General features: G+C 37.6%; 1 protein-coding gene across 1 annotated transcript in view; it reads left to right on the forward strand.

Moving 5' to 3' along the window:
• The window catches only part of LOC136866730 (trypsin), a 142,205-nt gene that overhangs the window by 11,560 nt on the left and 110,389 nt on the right, over positions 1–20,256 (forward strand). Inside the window, exon 2 of the mRNA XM_068226825.1 lies at positions 9,446–9,620. Within this exon, the coding sequence (XP_068082926.1) occupies positions 9,446–9,620 (175 nt within the window). The remainder of the gene's footprint in view (positions 1–9,445; positions 9,621–20,256) is intronic.

Consider the following 20,256-nt stretch of genomic DNA (forward strand, 5'->3'; position numbering starts at 1 on the left):
TACCGGTCTCTGTTGAGTTTTCAGGCTCGCCTTTTATACAAAAGCTTGACCGTGGGCGTGAACGTCATGGATATCACCCGATATTTTAATATCTTAATATCTCCCCAAATAATGCAGCTATTGACTTGAAATTTGAGTAAGAGCTATTTGTTATTGCAAGCTATACGATACCGTTGTCCATTTACTGTTATCTTATAAGGAAGTGGAGACAGAAAAAAGCCTCTAGAGCATTCCTTGTGACGTGCAGGGCACGTGATCGGTGACGTCGCGGTCGTGCCTCGACAGGCTGCAGCCGAACTTGCTAGCAGCATGCGTTGCATCACAGACTACAACGCGCACAATTTAAACTTATGAAAGAGGCCGTGCGGTCTCCAGTTCGATCACGGGCAATTGCAAGCGTAACCGGATGGTTCCTTTTTCAAAACAAACACAAACACACATACATATATACATGCATGATGTAACCGTTCAATACCATGCTGATAGACATTTCATGACGCCAAGCAAGGCATATGTGCCGTTTTCCGCATCATTCTATGGAATATTTGGTTGTAACAAATATTTTATGCCCGGTCCGTGATACGGGCGACGCCGCGCGAGCTCAAAGTTTGAAGCTCTAATTGTGCGTACCGAGAGGGAGAGTTCTCAGTTCAGCGAGTTCTTGAAACTGCGCTCTGTCTCGTGCAAGCGAGCGCGAAATAGGACGCCACGCTGAACTGCTGCCTAGATCAGGAGGCGGAGTAAAATTTACAGGGTTCTAACTTGAGAACTTTATACTCTCACTGATTTTCCTGCGTAATCTTGGATACAAACCCACAAATTTCGCGCTTCAAGTAGTAATAATAATAATAATATCAATTCATCACAAGCTTAAGAAATTTACGAGTAAGGACTCAATGAACTTAGCACAATTCGCAGTATTTGATAATGAAAGCAAGTGAATTACTTATCGAGCGCATTCTTAATGACGCACTTTAGATAGGCGTGCGGTGATGGGAACTATCTGTCTCTAGCACTTTTCTTGACACATATAGGAGAGACCTCATCCCCCACCTGTTCGCGCGCTGAAATGCAAGAGGAGGTTTGAGAGATTACCAGAAAACCTGCGATGCGATTTAAACGACTTTATACGACTTTAAGAGACAATTATTAGCGAAGTGATTTTTCCCATGTGGGCGGAGTTTACCCTCTCCATAGCGGAGTCTTAAGGATGCTGACGACTAAAGAAGTAAAATTGTCTCGATGTGCGAACCATGACCTTAGATAGTTACGCGAGTAAGTGATAAGTTAAATCCCTGTCGATTAGGATCATCTCAATGTGCGAATAACGTAGATACTAGGTACACGTGTGTGAAAATGAAGGGTTAAACCGTGTATGTGAAAATGTGCAGGGCAACAGACTTTGAGAATACTACTACTACTAATAATAATAATAATAATAATAATAATAATAATAATAATAATAATAATCGTACGGCCTCAGCTACCGTGCGCAGGCATTCTAATTTGACGCCATCTGGTTGCCTGCTTGTCAATGTTGACGTTCCGTTTTACTCTAGACCTATACTGAGAGTCAACTCAAGACCTTAGTGGTCCCTTTGATGTTAGTCAGACTTCTGGTCGGTGAAAAGGCTTCCGCAGCGCCAAATAGTTCCCTAGGTTTGTTACTTGTTCCTGAAGTCAGGAGCTTCCTTCAGTTTGGTTAGATATTCTGGTGAACTGACTTGATGAATTAAAATTTTTGCCCTGTATAAATATGGAAAATATATCACAGGTTGTATGTTATTCGGGTTCGTTACCAACTCTTATATTTCATACACAGATGGCTGTGAATAGTTATTGTTCTCAGTGGTGTATGTAGCAAAATAATAATAATTTAATATGATATTGATATCTTATTGCACTGTGTACTTAGTAAGTTTGTTCGAGTTCATTCCACTGTTGATAAGTTCGCATAATAGGTGGGACGTTGAAGATGGACCCAAGAAAACTGTTGGCAGTACTGGCTGCAACAGCGTGTTCACTGTTCAGTATTCATAATGGCTGCCAGCTGTGAGCAAGACGTGTGTGATGCTGTATCGCTTGAGTCCCCTGTGAAATACTTTAAAGCTAACAAAAGTAGAGGAAAATAAAGTAGAAAATCTAAACCAAATTGTTTTAAACGTTTACAGTAGCCTACGAGATTAGAATCCACTGTGGACTGTGGAAGACGTGAAAATGTCCGCGCAGCTGATCGGCGTTTCTGTGTACAGTGTTTACGCCGCTCGCTTAACACGGTTTGGGAATAGGATCCTTGGCGTATTCGATGATGATAATAATAATAATAATAATAATAATAATAATAATAATAATGTGTACTTTACTTTATATTCGCAACCGCCCTCTACCTACAGAAATGTTGTCATGAGAGGATCATGAGTTCGTTTTTACCTTCCGAATGACGAGACTACAATATTTACAACATTCCTGGAAGCATTGTATTTTGCAATCCCACTCTCCGGTGGGTTTTTCAGTTTTTTTAACTATGAGAAACTGCCACTGACAGTCGTTGCACGAGAGCGGAATCGTATGCGTATGTTGTAAGTCTCTGATTGGCTCCGCCATGTTTTATCCAAATGCCCCGTCAGCTGATTTAAACGTATCTATTCAGCACAGGGTAAGAAACAAAAAAAATTCTTGCTTCTCTTGCCTCGGTATTCGTCAGTAATCTGTAGGTTTTACATGGTCAATAAAGGAATAAATAGGTATGGTACGTAATCAAAGTACAGCTATGTGAAAGGCAGTGATTTCGTTTGCTGCTTCACTATTTCAGAATGAAGTACTGTACTTGTCAGATGGACGCACGGCGTTAATGATAAGCTGGTTGTGGCGGAGATGGAGAACCCGGACGAGACGGGAAGGGGGAACAGGGGACGTGCTCACATGCGGAAGGATACTTTTCCTAAGCTCTTAACTTGAATTTCAGTATAGTAGACGGCAGAGTAAACTTAATCTCTCTTGGGCTCTGTAACTTAATTTTAATGAATTTTGTCGGGTAAACACCAAATATATCGCCAGAGATCGTTTACATGCCAACATAGTGCGACGTAGAGTGTCAAATAGACTCCTTTCCACCCTTCAAAAATAGGGTTACCTCTACCGGGTTTTACTGTAATACAAGTGATATCAGGTGAAGAGATGGCGTGGAATGATGTTAGTGGACTAATAAGTTTGAGTCGTTATTTTTAATTAGGAAATTTAACAATATGAAGACAAAGATGGAACTAAGGAGGACAAATTGGGGCAAATATTCGTTTATAGGAAGGGAAGTTAGGGACTGGAATAATTTTCCAATAAATTTCCAAATTCTTTGTAATCATTTAAGAAAAGGCTAGGAAAACAACAGATAGGGAATCTGCTACTTGGGCGACTGCCCTTAATGCAGATTAATGTTGTTGTTGTGGTGCAATTGTTCGACTGACAGGAATTGGTGAAATACCTTTCAGGTTTTCGTCCATCACACACGACTGTATTCTTGTTTACGTATTTGAAAAACGGAATATACGAGTGGGACTCGAATATGAAAAATACTTTGCTTATATCTCTTTACCAGTCACTTAAGTGCGGCCAGTATCCAGCATTCGGGAGATAGTGTGTTCGAACCCCACTGTCGGCAGCCCTGAAGGTGGTTTTCGGTGGTTTCCCTTCACACCAGGCAAATGCTGGGGCTGTACCTTAACTAAGGCCACGGCCGCTTCCTTCCCAGTCCTAGCCCTTTCCTGTCCCATCGTCGCCATGAGCCCTATCTGTGTCGGTGTGACGTAAAGCAAATAGGTTATATCTCGATGGGGAAGTAATGATTAAGGAACCAATTCCTTCGCTGTTTTAAATGTCTGAATCTTCGAGTATCGTACTATAAATCTATGTTTTCGTACACATACTGTGTTGCTTTGTCACGAAAGTCAAGTACAACGACTGAGAATGTCATACTGACCACGTGATACTCTAATATCTGCAGGCGCTCAGTCTTGGTAGCGGTCGTTTTTGCAGGCCAAGATTCTTTGTAGGCTGTGCGTTTCGCAGTTTTCCTTGTGTTTGTTTTGTTATATCCTGCTATTAGGGAAAATCATTTCACAAATGCGTTGTACATGGGATGCTCTTAGTTGATGTTCTGAAAATAAAATTTCAGGGATAGAAATATTTCTGGTGCAAGGAAGGAAATATTATGCCATCAGAGTGTTTTTAAGTTGTTCACTAAGCCATCCCCACACGTTACACAGGAAGATTAATTAATTCTAAGGGCGAAGAATTGAAAGCCAGCGAGGTAACATGCGCCCCTGCCTCGCAATTAAAACAAGATTCCCTCACTCATGTTTCGGTTGAGGGATCGCAATTGTTCTATGCGCTTCGCAGAGGTACAGCGGCAAGCATATACAGTGTGCATTTTCATACCAGATGAGAAAGTGAAAATGTAAGATAACTGGTAAAACAAGGAGTAGAATAATGCGAGTTTTTAAAACAAGACCGTTCAAAATGTCCATATGTGTGCCAGACGGAAGGAGAACATAACATGTAAAGCAAGAATCTCAGCCTCGATAAGTACATTGAAAAATTATTTCGGAAGTCGCTTGTCAACAGTCAGTCTGACATTACCGTCGTCTGAAATTCATTTTTTTAAAATTTGCATTACGAATCATACGCATTTCCGAGGTAATGATTAACGATTTCACTAGATTTCTTCAATGTTTCAACATTTTCTCCGACACTCCTTATCCACGACTGTATCCATGCAATTCATCCATTTTCCGTGATTCTTTGCAAGTAACTTGGCATGTAGGCTATGGTTGCAATCTCATCTTCTCAAACTATTACTCGTTTTGGTTAACAGAATTGTCTGTGTCCCAGAAGAGGAGGAGACTGAATGCAACCCAGAGTTACACCCTTCTGGGTAGTTTCACCTCTACGTGCCTCGGAGGGTCAGAGACAGAGTGTGCGATGCATGTTATCAAGATATCGATTTAGATCGCTGCCAAGGCAGTACATTTTTGAAGGGATGAAAACATTAATGGAAGTCCAGTTAATAAAATTTGATATGTTCGAGACCTCTCTCTAGTTGTGCACTTAATATCTACCGGGTAAGTAGAGTACTTGCACCTAGACACCGTCCAGTAAAGTTCTTATTTCTCTGCCAGATGGCGGTGCAACCGGAAGATCGAAATTCGTACGACAGTCACATAAATGCCACTATTTAAGAAAGAATGAAACCCCTTAGCTGAAGCCATGTTATTGTGATGATGATAATCATCATGCTGATGAGACGATCTCCGGACCAATGATTCAACTATTATTTGGTCAACTTCCATGGGTCGATCACCTCACCCACACGCCTAACACAGGTCATTCCAAGCAATGTTACCTGATCTTATTTACTGAAACGTGGAAAATATAGTTAGAGAAGGCAGCACAAACAATACAATGATGTTCTAATGTCTGATGTGAAAATTTACCTAAGTGACATACAAACTAGAAGGATGTAGCATCTGATGTAAGCCGATAAGGGGACGTATTGTTCATGGTCACCAAGACATTTCGAAACGAAGTTACGAGTCAGGCAGAAGAGATCGAAAAATACAATAAGAAAGCCATCAGGTTCTACAAAATGAAGGAACTTTGACCGAGGTCAGCATTGTAGCAGAGCTTGGGGTTTTAGAATTGGTCACCTCAGCTATTTATAATCCCAAAAGCAGCGGTCTTGATGTACTCGGAAGGCACTATTACACTCGCCAGTAAAAATGATCAGTAATTTATTCCTCTGCTTTAACGAACCTTAACTTATGTGGCTATGACAACTTTCAATTTCGTTTTTAATATGTAACATAAATTATCCTCCGTTTTCTCCCAGTTTTTCTTTATCTACCATAAATGTCTTGCCTTCATTACCATCTTCATTATTTCTTGACTTAGCACCATTGTCTAAATTATAATTACTGGTACTTAAAAGTACTCTTATTCGGAATTTTGGACACTCTTATACCTCTTTAGCTAACAGAATAATAATGACCCCTACACTAGAGAACAGTAACTTTTTATTTCCCAGAAACTACAATTATAATTTAATTTATGACATAACTAGCAAGATACCCGTGCTTCGCTACGGTATTATACTGAAATTTATAATTGAATGCTTATTGTATTAGATATATAATCCGCCGAAATTCGCGATCTGACTCGTTTTCTGCGAGAATCCACCAAAATTCCCGATCTGACTGGTTTTCTATGATTTTACGGCACGTTTCCTCCCACTTTTATATCTTCCTTTCCAGCAATCGATTTCGTACTTCCCGGGCTAGGCTCAGGTATTCCTCCCGGTCAGTTGGGTCCGTAAATCTTTGCCATCTTTTCCTATAATATTTTTAATATGGATAAAATCCTTCAGGAGATCCGGCGTGGTGTCATATTGGGTGCCTCGGCGGCACTGAACCCGCGGCCGGACTGCATTCTTAGTCATTACCTATCCAGGAGCCTTTTCCAGCGCGGTCCGCACATTTGACAACGGTCCGGAATATTATTATTAATATTATTATTATTATTACTATTATGTGTTGCTGGAATGTCTGATGACAGGGAAAACCGGAGTATCCGGAGAAAAACCTGTCCCCCCCCGTTTTGTCCAGCACGAATGCCACATGGAGTGACCGGGATTTGAACCACGGAACCCAGCTGTGAGAGGCCGGCGCGCTGCCGCCTGAGCAACGGAGGATCCTTCTAAGTACATTAATAACAGTAAAATCAATTGGTCTCACCTCCTTCTACACCCCACCGCCGTTAAGTTTATTTACCGCCACCCCCCACCCCACCAAAAAAAATTAAAAGAATGCTTGTTTCTTTATGTTTAAGGGAGATTAAAAACACCAATGTTCACGTCTATTACCTTCAGTTTTGAGATAAAAAAATAATTCATTTTTTTCACTTCATTTCACAATAATCCCCCCCCCCTTTTAATTGAATTTTCCCGCAAATAATACTTGTTTCTTTAACAGTAAAGGATCTTCTAAATACCAATTATCACGACTCTAACTTCTTCAGTTTTCGATTTATGTGTCCTCATGAAAGGAATTCAACTCCTTTACACTCCCGCCCTCCAAGATGGTTTCCCCACCAAAACGCGTTCTTCTTTGTTTTTAAAGGAGGTCCAAATAAGAATTTTCACGTCTGTAACAACTTTAGTTTTTATTAGATGTATGTATTCTCATACAATTCAGTCAATTAATTTTTCAATTCTTTCACCCCCCCCCCCTTCATTGGATTTTCCGAGAATACGTATTTCTTTACTTTTAAAGCAGATTGCAAATATCAAATTTCACGCCTGTAACATCTTCATTTTTGAGATATCAGTAGCCTAATTAAAAAAATTCATCACCATTTTCAGTCACTTTTACCCCCCCTCCACCTAAGTGGTATTTCCGATAACTAAAAGTACACGTTTCTTTATGTTTAATAGAGATAAAAAATACCAGTTTTCACTTCTGTAACATGTTAAGTTTTTTTTAGATATACTGTAAAGATTCTCATTTTAAAATTTTACCCCTTTTGAGTTCCCCTTACAAAGTGAAGTTTCCAAAACAAATCACCTATATTTCTTTACATTTACAGGAGATTTACACTCACTCTTTACTGTGTAACATTTTACGTTTCCAAGATATTCTGTAGATACAGTCTTTCAAAAAATTCACCCCAATTTGTCACTCCTGTTTAACCGCCATTAATTGGCTTTTCCAAAAACTAAAAAATACGTGTTTCTTTATTTTTAAAGGAGATCCCATATGCAAATTATCAGTTCTGTAATATCTTTCGTTTCTGAGATATGTGTATCCTCAATTAAGGCATTCAACCCATTTTTCACCCTTTTACACCCCTCCTATTAGGATTTACAGGAAACAAAAAATACGTGTTCCTTAATTTTTAGAGGAGATTCTAACTACCAATTTTTACATCTGTAAATTTTAAAATTTTAAGATGTAGACACAATCATTTTAAAAAATTCACCCCCCAATATTTGGATTTTCCAAAAACGAAAAAATACGTGTTTCTTTACTTTTAAAGTAGATCCAAAATACCAATTTTCAGGTCTGTAATATCTTCAGGTTCTGAAATATAAGTAGCCTCATGAAAGGCATTCAACCCATTATTCACCCTTTTACACCCTTCCTATTGGGATTTTCCGAAAACAAAAGAATACATGTTTCCTTATTTTTAAAGGAGATTATAAATACCAATTTTTACATCTATAAACTTAAAAAGTTTTGAGATATAGATACACTCATTTTAAAAAATCACCCCATTTTCACCCCCCCCCCCCATTAATTGGATTTTCCACAAAAAGAAAAATACGTGTTTCTTTATTTTTTAAGGAGATCCCAAACACCAATTTTCAGGTCTGTAATATCTTCAGGTTCTGAAATATAAGTAGACTCATGAAATGCATTCGACCCGTTTTTCAACCTTTACCACCCTTCCTATAACGATTTTCCGAAAACAAAATATAAGTGTTTCTTTATTTTTAATGGAGATTCTAAATACCAATTTTTACATCTATAACCTTTAAAAGTTTTGAGATATAGATAGAGTCATTTTAAAATATTACCCCCTTTTCACCCCCTTAATTGGGTTTTCCAGAAAAACAAAAAATACGTGTTTCTTTATTTTTAAAAGAGATCCCAAACACCAATTTTCAGGTCTATAATATCTTCAGTTTCTGAGATATAAGTAGCCTCATTAAAGGCATTCAACCCATTTTTCACCCCTTTTCGCTCCTCCTATTGCGATTTTCTGAAAACAAAGAAATACGTGTTTCTTTATTTTTAATGAAGATTCTAAAAACCAATTTTTACATCTGCAAACTTTAAAAGTTTGGAGATATAGATTCACTCATTTTAAAAATTCACCCCCTTTTCACCCTCCCATTAATTGTATTTTACAAAAACAAAAAAATACGTGCTTCTTTATTTTTAAAAGAGATCAAAAGTACCAATTTTCAGGTCTGTAATATCTTCAGTTTCAGAGATATAAGTACCGGTATCCTGATTAAAGGCATTCAACCCATTTTCCCCCATTTTTACCCCTTTTCATCCCTCATATTGGGATTTTCTGAAAACAAAAAAAAATACGTGTTTCCTTATTTTTTAAGAAGATTCTAAATACCAATTTTTACATCTGTAAACTTTTAAAGTTTTGAGATATAGATGCACTCATTTTAAAATTTCACCCCCATTTTCACCCCCTTACCGAAGGAATATCTAAAAATCCTCTCTTAGCGAGCACCTACATCATAACATGAATATATCCCCAAAATTCCATTTCTTTATGTCCAGTAGTTTTGGCTCGGCGATGATGAATCAGTCAGTCAGTCAGGACAAGCTATTTTATATATATATAGATTTTAACATAACTTCACTTTCTTTTCCAGAATGTGGCGTGCCCGTTGGTAATGTGGGACGCATCGTAGGAGGTAAAGATGTTGGTGGTTATCGATACCCTTGGTACGCCCTGCTGCACCCTCCCTCTCGTCGTGGTGCAATTATATGTGGTGGAACACTTGTTACTGAGAATCATGTGCTCACCGCAGCACATTGCTTCAAATCGTAAGTCAGAGTTTCTCACTTACACGAGCATTCACATCCTCAGATCGCGCAGCGAGGTAGGAGAATACAAATATTTCGAATTATTGTGTTTTCTTGCTGAAAACTTGTCTGGTAATTATATTAGATCAAGCAGTAAATCTCACCTCAAGTTTAGTGTCATACAAATAATTAATACATTCATCTCTAGTTGGTTAAGTCATTTCATCATTCAACAGTACTGTACACCTTCGACGTACTCCCAGAAGTTCCTGACTGTGATGCGTGAGTGTCAATAAACGAAGCACTAGAAGAATCTGGCTTTAATTCCACTTACTTGTGTCTCATATCTACTGTCCAACATGCCTTCGTCAGTTCATGTTCTTTCCGATATCGATGGCCGCGCCGCTGAACTTTTATGCTTGCGCTGTATGCACTCTGGTGTCATTCGATATTGCTACGTCTGATGCAACTAACTGAGTCGCTCGTCTTCTCTGCTCAAGGTTCCACTGTCGCCTAGCAAAGATATTCCTCATAGTAAATTTACTGCCACGGTTATAGAAATCTATTCAACAAATTTCCTACATGAAGGGATGGGACGTCAAAAATTTTTGCGGACCCGCATAATAATAATAATAATAATAATAATAATAATAATAATAATAATAATAATAATAATAATAATAATAATAATAATAATAATAAAATAATAATAATAATAATAATAATAATAAAATAATAATAATAATAATAATAATAATAATAATAATAATAATAATAATAATAATAATAATAATAATAATAATAATCCAGTGTCATTGGGTGCAGTTGAAACACGAGGAAGGTTATCACCTCTGTATTCTTCTTCTTCTTCTTCTTCTTCTTCTTCTTCTTATTCGTTTCGGCCAGCTATGGGCCACGTTATTTCAAGCGTTTGCAACCAATTATTCCCCAGTATTTCCGCATTCGCTTTCTGTGAACATCCTTTCTTTCATCAGTCTACTTCTTGCCTGTTTTCTACTTTCACTATTCTTGGAATCGTTCGTATATTCGAAGTTTTTTCTGGAGAGGAACATGTTTCTGGATGCCTTCATGTGCGTTCCCTTTTATTAGAAGCCTTTTCTGAAGGTCCTGAAATACGTCAGTCTTCTCTCGGTAGATTTAATGGCATGTAAAAGAACAGCTGCGGGACTAAATTCCGGCAACTCGGCGCCCCAAAAACCATAAAAGTAGTTAGTGGTACGAAAAGCAAATAACATTATTATTATTTAAGTTTTTTTTCAACTTCGGTTAACCAGGGCCGCTTTGTTTTTTTGTTTACAAAGTAGGAACATACCTAGGTATATGGTTGGTCAAAATCCACGAGCTCATGCGTGTTGTGTGGCCAAAAATTAAATCCTCCTTTTCCAAATTGTGTCCGTTATCCTTTCCACATGCAGTTGCAAATCACTGTTCATTTATCTTCCTTCTGCTTCTGACTTTTCAATGAGGCTTCCCATTCAATGAAAGGCATTCAGCTGCATACAGGGATGATAGAATAACGATACCTAAGATTGGTGTTGTTCGACACTGATCGTTTGTTGTAGATACCTCCAGTTAGTTGGCATGACATTTTATATTGTTGATCTCAGATGTGAAAGGTTCTTTCTCAGAGATGTTAGGTATAATTCACTCGCCTAAGTTATTAAACTTTTCTGAAAGTTTGATTTTCCCCTGTCCCAAAATTAACTACCTAGGAACTGTCTTAATATTAGTTATAAACTCCGTTCATTCAAAGGAAATCTGGAGGCCGGCCTACGCTGCTTGAGTTTTAAGTTGATTGATTTGTTTTGAAGCAATATCTACGGAATCAGAGAATATCGCAAGAACATCTGCAAAACCTAGGCAATTTATTATCAGGTCAGTTCTTTGTGTCCTATTCTAAGTCAATCAATCCTTACTGACGTGCATTTAGGGCGGTCGCCCAGGTGTCAGACTCCCTATTTGTTGTTTTCCTAGCCTTTCCTTAAATTATTGCAAATAAGTTGGAAATTTATTGAACATCTGTTTTGGTAATTTATTTAAATCCCTAACTCCCCATCCTGTAAACCAATATTTGCCTAAATTGTCCTCTTGAATTCCAACTTTATCTTCATATTGTGATCTTTCCTTCTTTCTAAGAAGCTTTATCTACTGTCTACTAATGTCATTCCACGCGATATCTCCACCGACAGCTCAGATCATACCACTTAGTCGAGCAGCTCGTCTCCTTTCTCCCAAGTCTTCCTAGCACAAACTTTGTAACATTTTTGTAACGCCATTCTTTTGTCGTAAATCACCCAGAACAAATCGAGCTACATTTCTGTGGATTTTTTTCCAGTTCTTGAATCAAGTAATGCTGGTGAGGGTCCCATAGGCTGGAACCATACTCTAGCTGGGGTCTAATCAGAGACTTATATGCCCTCTCCTTTACATCCTTACTACAACCCCTGAATACCCTCATAACTATGTGCAGAGATCTGTACCCTTTATTTATAATCACATTTATGTCATTACCCCAAAGAAGATCTTTTATTATATTAACACCTAGGTACTTACAGTGATCACCATAATGAACTTTCACCCCATCAACGCAGTAATTAAAACTGAGAGGACTTTTCCTATTTGTGAAACTCACAAACTGACTTTCAACCCCGTTTTTCATCATACCATTGCCTACTATCCATCTCACAACATTATCGAGGTCATGTTGCAGTTGCTCACAATCTTGGGTAACTTATTTATTACTCCATACAGAATAACTTCATCTGCAAAAGGCCTTATCTCTGATTCCACTTCCTTACACATATCATTGATATATATATAAGAAAACATAAAGGTCCAAAAGAGGAATTCCTCTCTTAATTATTACGGGGTCAGATAAAGCATCGCATACTCTAATTCTCTCAGTTCTATTTCCTAGAAACATAGCCTTTCATTTAGTCACTCTTTTGTCAAGTCCAATTGCACCCATTTCTGCCAGTAGTCACCCATGATCTACCCTATCAAATGCCTTAGATAGGTCAATCGCGATACAGTCCAATTGACCTGCTGAATCCAGGATATCTGCTATATCTTGCAGGAATCCTACAAGTTGAGCTTCAGTGGAATAACCTTTCCTAAATCCGAACTACCCCCTATCAAACCAGTTATTAATTTCGAAAACATGTCTAATATAATCAGAAGGAATGCTTTCTCAAAGCTTACATGCAATGCATGTCAAACTGACTGGCCTGTAATTTTCAGCTTCATGTCTGTCACCCTTTCCTTTATACACAGGGGCTATTATAGCAACTCTCCATTCATTTGGTATAGCTTCTTCATGCAAACAATAATTAAATAAGGAATTCAGATATGGTACTATATCCTTACCCATTGTCTTTAGTATATCCCCCGAAACCTTCTCAATTCTAGCTGCTTTTCTAGTTTTCAACTTTTATATCTTACTGTAAATGTAATTGTCATAGATAAATTTCAATACTTCTTTAGTGTTAGTCACCTCCTCTATCTGGACATTATTCTCGTAACCAACAATCTTTACATACTGCTGACTGAATACTTCTGCCTTTTGAAGATCCTCGCATACACACTCCCCTTGTTCTTTAATGATTCCTGGAATATCCTTCTTGGAACCTGTTTGTGCCTTGAGGTACCTATACATACTCTTCCATTTTCCACTAAAATTTTTATGACCGCCAATTTTGCCATCACGTTATCCTTAGCTGACTTGTTTGCTACATGTAATTTCCTAGTCAATTCCTTCAATTTCTCCTAACTTCGACAGCTATTTCTAACACTATGTCTTTCCAACTTGCTCCTCCTTCTTAGTATATTTAAATCTCCGTTATAGTATAATGGTTCTTACCATTCATTACCACCATTAAAGGTACAAAACTCTTTTTACAATCCTCAACAATTGCTTTAAACCGATGCCAGAGTTTGTAAAAAAAAATATTTACCGTTTTTCACCGATCACAGTTACTTTTTTAAAAATTACTCCTGATTGTTTCACCAACCATATGGTACTGCACAATAGTCTTACTTTTAAGATCTTCCTTTCAATCTCTACGACAAAAACAGCGTGATCCCTAATACCATCTATTAATTCGGTTTCCCTATGAAGCTCATCTGGTTTTACCAGCAACACGTGCATAATATTCTACCCTCTAGTTGATTCCGTTACCTTCTGAATCAGCTGTCCTTCCCATATTAACTTATTTGCCATTTGTTGGTCGTGCTTTCTTTGTTCGCATTACCTTTCCAATTGACATTTGGTAAATTGAGATTACCCGGCACAATCACGTTCCTTTCCATATCGTTTCCCACATAGCTGATTATCTTATCCGATAATTCTGAATCAGCGTCAGCGCTACCCTTTCCCGGGCTGTACACTCCTAAGATATCAAGTTGCCTATTATCTTTAGATATGAGCCTTACACTTAGAATTTCATGTTTGTCATCTCTAACTTTTTCGGAGCTTACAAATGCTTCTTTCAGCAAAATGAACACTCCCCTCCTGCTATTTCTATCCTATCTCTACGATACACACTCCAGTTCCGTGAGAAAATTTCTGAATCCATAATATAATTTCTGAGCAATGATTCAACTCCTATTACAATATCTGGTAAGTGTACATCCATTAAATTAATTATATTCCTTTCTTTACTATACTTCTACATTTCAACACAATTTTTTATGTCATCCATACCATGACTTCCAGATCGCTGTACCCTTATCACCGCTCCCTACACCACCCCGCTGCACTGAATGTATCTCCCTATAACCCTCCTAAATAAATTTCCTAACTTATACGTACCACTGCGGTTTGAGTGAAAGCCATCTGAGCGCAGATTTCTATCTCCTACTCACCCATCAGAATCTAGAAATCTCACTCCCAGTTCCCCACATACCCACTCCATAATCTCATTTAAATCCGCAACCACAATCCAGTCGGTATTCCTCCCACACAGTATTCCACTGATAACAATCTCCGCTTCCTTAAACTTCACCCATGCTGCATTTACCAGTTGCCACACATCCCCAACTAGGTTGGTACTTATACCTACTTGCCTTACGTTGTTGGTACCAACGTGAAACATTACCACCTTCTTCTTTCCATCCTCCATCTCTTCTACTTTCCTTAACATTTGACTTAACCCAATTCCTGGATATCATTTTACCCTCTTTCCCTTTCCTCTACGCACTTTCCCCACATATCTAAGAATGAAATCCCCCATGACCAGAGAGCCTCATCCCTACCCACCTCATTTCATCCCCTCCCCTCCTGGTCTTGTGCTGATGGCTGCATAAGCTTCTTCTTCCTTCCTTTTCTCCTCCCATGACCCTGCTCCACCTGTATTTTCCTATCCTCTACTCTACATTTCCCTTTCCTAACTTTTCCTTTCCTCCTAGTTCCACATTTTTCAGCAACAGTTCCCTGTCCCTCATCTTCTCTCTGTTGTTCTACCTGCAGTGACGAGTACCGATTTCTCACAGACACTTGTCCTGAATTCTGATCGTGAATAGAGCCCTTAGCCTGTAATATCCTTCCCCTTAAAACATTACACCACCAGTCTTCTAAAATCCCCCCCCCCCTTTCCTTACCATCCCTCTTTTACATCTGTTGTATCCTGAACATTGTTTGAAGGAGGCTTACTTTCTTTCCTGTGTTCTGGCAGAATCCCAATTATCTACCTCAAACTCTCCAACTCCTCCCTCATACGCCTCAACATCTGGCCAGACCCACAGTTCCTACACTTGCATTCCTTAGCCATTCTTTATGGAATAATGAAAAGAAAAGAAAAAAATAACTTATTCTGTGGACAGAAGTGAAAGGAAGTAAATATTGTCTAGATTAGTACACAATGACCGACGACAGTAAGGTAATTAATATAATATGGCACTACAATACTACTTAGTCGTACAATATTTTTATCCTACAACACCCTAACATTATGAAAACTGCCGTCAATTATTGAATACCAGAAGGAATACTAACAATTACAGAATTTTAAACTGCAATTTAGCCTATTCTAATTACAACAACAGAATTCTAGTACGAGAATTTCTTCAGATACTTCTGCTACACAAATATTTCACAATAATAGAATAAGCACGCTAATTTCTAATAATATACTACAGTACACTACAATAAATTTTTAACTATGTTCAGACGTATCCTAATTACAATAGGTTAATTTTATTACTAACCACAGACAGATATGAAAATTGCAATTAAAGTTTGAAATTCGCAAGAATTACTCAAGGATTACCAACAAAGTTAAGTGCGTAGACAGATAATTATTAGTACTATTTGATCCTAATATGTTCTAATAGAAATGAAAAGTTCCGTTTGGTTAAATGCTGAAGTATCGAAAGGGTTACCGTACACACAAAGATACATACGAATATAACAGGCAAGATACTATCTAGTATACCGCATCTACACTACAATTCTCAAATGAAATGCGGTTATGTGATTATTAGAGCTGGTGGATTACTATTATTTTCCCTAATCTGCGGGACGGAGAATATAAGAGTTCTTAAATTCTGTAAAGTCTAATCTCGACCTCTTCCTTGAACATCTTTGTGCGCCATTTGCGAGTGATTTTTCGCGAATGGTTTTCTCCGGTACTGAAATCCCTCCCTTGATTTCACTCTGGAGGTTGTGTTGGTTAGAGTCTGTTAGGTTACCCTCGTTTAGTTGTCTGAGCCCATTTCCTACAATTTACAATTTTGCTTTCCGTCACACCCACACAAATAGATCTTATGGCGACGATAGAATAGGAAAGGGCTAGGAGTAGAAAGGACGCGGCCGTGGACTTAATTAAGATACAGGCCTGGGGTGAAAATTGGAAAACGACTGATAACCATCTTCAAGGCTGCCGACAGTCGGAATCGAACTCACCATCTCCCGAATGTAACTTCACAGCTGTGTGACCCTAACAGCACTCGGTAGCCAATTTCCTTTAGAATTCGGAGGATTGTATGTCGATCTATAGAATCGTAGTGTATTTTAAGTCGACGAAGGTATCCACTAACTTTGTATTTCTGTGATTCAGATTCATGATTCATGATTGGATATGCATATGATCGTATTTTTCTAAGTCCTTCTTCATATTCACCGAATTGTGAATCGAGCTGCTCCTATTTCCGGGTCTGAAGGTCTTTTAAGAGTATTTTGTAAGTTATCGAAATGCGAGAGATGTCACGATAGCTGTTTGCATCTACTTAGTCAGGTTTCCTATGAAGGGGATGAATCAGTGCTGCTGTCCAGTCATTTGGGAATTTCTCTGCTTCCCAACTCTCACGAATGATCTCTGTTAATTTGTCGATCACCTTGTCACCTGTGGACTTCAGAGTTCAGCAGGTATCGCATCTTCGCGAGGTGCTTTATTTGTTCTTTAATGACTTGATGGTCTGGTTGATTTCCTCTTTTGTGAGAAGAGTCTGGGTTGGGACGCGTAGTTTCTTCAAAGGTGAACTGTGATCCTGATTCTTCACAGTTGAGAAGAGATTCAAAATATTTTGCGAAGATCTGACAGTTGTCCTCTTCGTAATCCTGTTTACCTTTATAATCAGTGAAATGAAGACTTAGACAGTTGTATTTAGTGAGGTTACGTTGTATGTTCTATAAAAATCCTCGGTAGTGTTCTTATTGAAATCCTGTTTGATCTGTGTAAGTTAGCTTTTGTCAAATGTGCACTTTACACTGCAGATGAAGTTTGCTGGATATTTTCTCGCCACCAGGAAATCCTCATACCTATGTGATGCTTCTGTGAGTTCTATCTTTGCCAGGCGTGTTGTCTTTTGCTTCGTCACATTCATGAGTCCACCACGGGTGTTTCTTTGGTTTCATTAATAAGACCATCTCCTCAACCGTTTTAACGATGCTAAATATTTCAGTTGATTCCGATTTTCTGGATCAAAGGATTCGATACTTCACTTCATTATTAAATAGACTTATAATAAATTATCAAATATACCTCCATAGAGTTATGAATAACATGGTAGATAACAGTTACTTTCTACAACAATTCTCGTTCAATACCCAGAAAGGAAGTTTAAGACACAGACATCTCTTGTTTCTTCCGATTTCTAAAGCAGTATTTTATAGGAGCTCACCCCTGTTCAGACTGTGTACTGCATATAATGTCACAGTTCATAAATTTCCTGATCTTGATTTAAACTTTTCTGTTAGATACAATTATTATGTTAAATTATTGAAGAAGGCATACAGTTAAAGTAATGGTCGCACTATGGTGGGCACTTCGAGTTCAGTTAAAGCACTATTTCACAAGGTATACCCTATAGGTGTATATATGTACTATATTTATACTTATTTCTTTGTTAGTTTGTGTTTCATTATAATATTTTATTTTACTTAAATTTATATAATTTTTTTTTTTTTTTTTTTTTTGCTAGGGGCTTTACGTCGCACCGACACAGATAGGTCTTATGGCGACGATGGGATAGGAGAGGCCTAGGAGTTGGAAGGAAGCGGCCGTGGCCTTAATTAAGGTACAGCCCCAGCATTTGCCTGGTGTGAAAATGGGAAACCACGGAAAACCATTTTCAGGGCTGCCGATAGTGGGATTCGAACCTACTATCTCCCGGATGCAAGCTCACAGCCGCGCGCCTCGACACGTTTATATAATTTAAACATAGATAAACAAAATGTAGGGAATACTGCAAACATACTGTCATTATTAGTGTCCATTTTTTACTAAAGATTTAATGTTCTGTTCATACTGATTGCCACAACTCATCTCTTACCAAAACATACATATTTCATGCCTTACTTTCCATGATTTTCTTTTTATATGTCAGTTGCTTTAACTGGTGTCTGTTTAAGATTAGAGTTATTTCTTTTGTAGATACTAATTCTTAATTATTTTATGTTTCTGTATTTGTACTTTTATTTTGTTTATTTTTAGATATTAAGTATCGTAGGTCTTGATAAATTATTAATGTGCTGTAAATTCCGTTTGCTACTTTGCTTATTAATACTGTTGTATATTTTTGCTTTCAGATATTAACTTATTTCTGACATTTGTTATTTTTAATAATTAATGTATAGCGACTAAGCCACCTGTAATTGGAGAAACATCTCTGTTGGTGGTATGAAATAAATAAATAAATAAATAAATAAATAAATAAATAAATAAATAAAAATAAATAAATATAAAATAAATAAATAAATAAATAAATAAATAAATAAATAAATAAATAAATAAATAAATAAATAAATAAATAAATAAATAAATAAATAAATAAATAAATAAATAAAAATATAAATAAATAAATAAATATCGGCCCAAACTGTTATTAGTTTAGCAGGAACTTTATATATGTGACGAAATATGAAAGCTCTTATATCCACTGAATTTTCAAATTTCCAAAATTTTTAATTTAAAACCTACCTTCCATCTCTGATATTTTTTTCGAGCAATTATGAATGCATTGCTCGTAACAACCCACCTTTGCACTGTATTTTTATACCAGTGATTGATGCTTTCATTTTGTTCTTTCTTCGAAAGGAAACTGATATATTTCTCCCTCTTTATAACTGAAGGCCCCCCCCCCCCCCGGAAGAAGGGTCTAAGCCACATTTTTCAGCAAGTTGAGTTTTTTGCGGAATAAGGGTCTATATCATCTCAGGTTATTGCATGCGAACTATGATAGTCATACCTTTAACAGAAATAGGTCATTTGTCTGTTAAAAAACTTCTTTGCCTGGAAGAAGGGTCTATGCCTCTCATTCAAGATGGCTGCCAGTGTGTTGGATCTTTCGTCCAACGAGTTAAAAAACTTGAATAAAACCAGAAAAACTAAGATAAATATGGATAACTGGAAAGATAATGAACGTAATAGGAAACGAAATAGGGGTGAGGCTTATACAGCAACGAAAGGCGTTATAAAAGAAGCAAAAACGAGGCCACAACGAGCGAGTGGAATAAGGGTCTATAATAAATGGGTTATGTTGTGCTAGGGAAAGTCCTTAGAATAAATTTGGTCATTGTTTAGTACATAATGCATTATAAAAAACCATTCATTTAATTATCATTACGGTAAAATGGTATAAGGTATAACATTATAATAATTTTCTGCTTCTTCGTTGTTTCGGGGCCGTGTGTATGATCCAGAGTTCTGTAACAAGAATGGGTGTATTCAGCTCACTGACTGTGAAAAGGAGGAGTAGTGTACAGAATACTATACCATGGACCTTAATGATCAGTCTTTGTTTCTTGTGAATAAGTGCCTAAAAATCTCTGAACCGGAAAGGAGGTGTAATCAGAGAACAGGTGCCACTTCACGTCAGAAACATTCTTTTGAATACCACGTTCCAGCAAAAGGTAGTGACAGTAGTTCACTGCAGGTTTGTAAAATAACTTTTTTAGACATGTTAGTCTGTCTGTCCAGGGTTCTGACTTCAAAGACGCGAAATGTTGGTCAAAGACCCTAAATTCAAGGTTACTGAGGCAATATGACTGAAGCTTTCTGAAGATGACCCCACATCTGTGTTTATGGGAAGATGTAACAATTTGAGTGTTCCTCGAGAAAGATATACCTTAGTTAAAGGTGTCAAGAACAGACAGAATCAGCCACTATTCCTGCCACAAAAATTGCCACAACTCTACGGC

This window comes from Anabrus simplex, chromosome 3 (assembly GCF_040414725.1).
Source record: "Anabrus simplex isolate iqAnaSimp1 chromosome 3, ASM4041472v1, whole genome shotgun sequence".
In the NCBI taxonomy this organism is placed as follows: domain Eukaryota; kingdom Metazoa; phylum Arthropoda; class Insecta; order Orthoptera; family Tettigoniidae; genus Anabrus; species Anabrus simplex.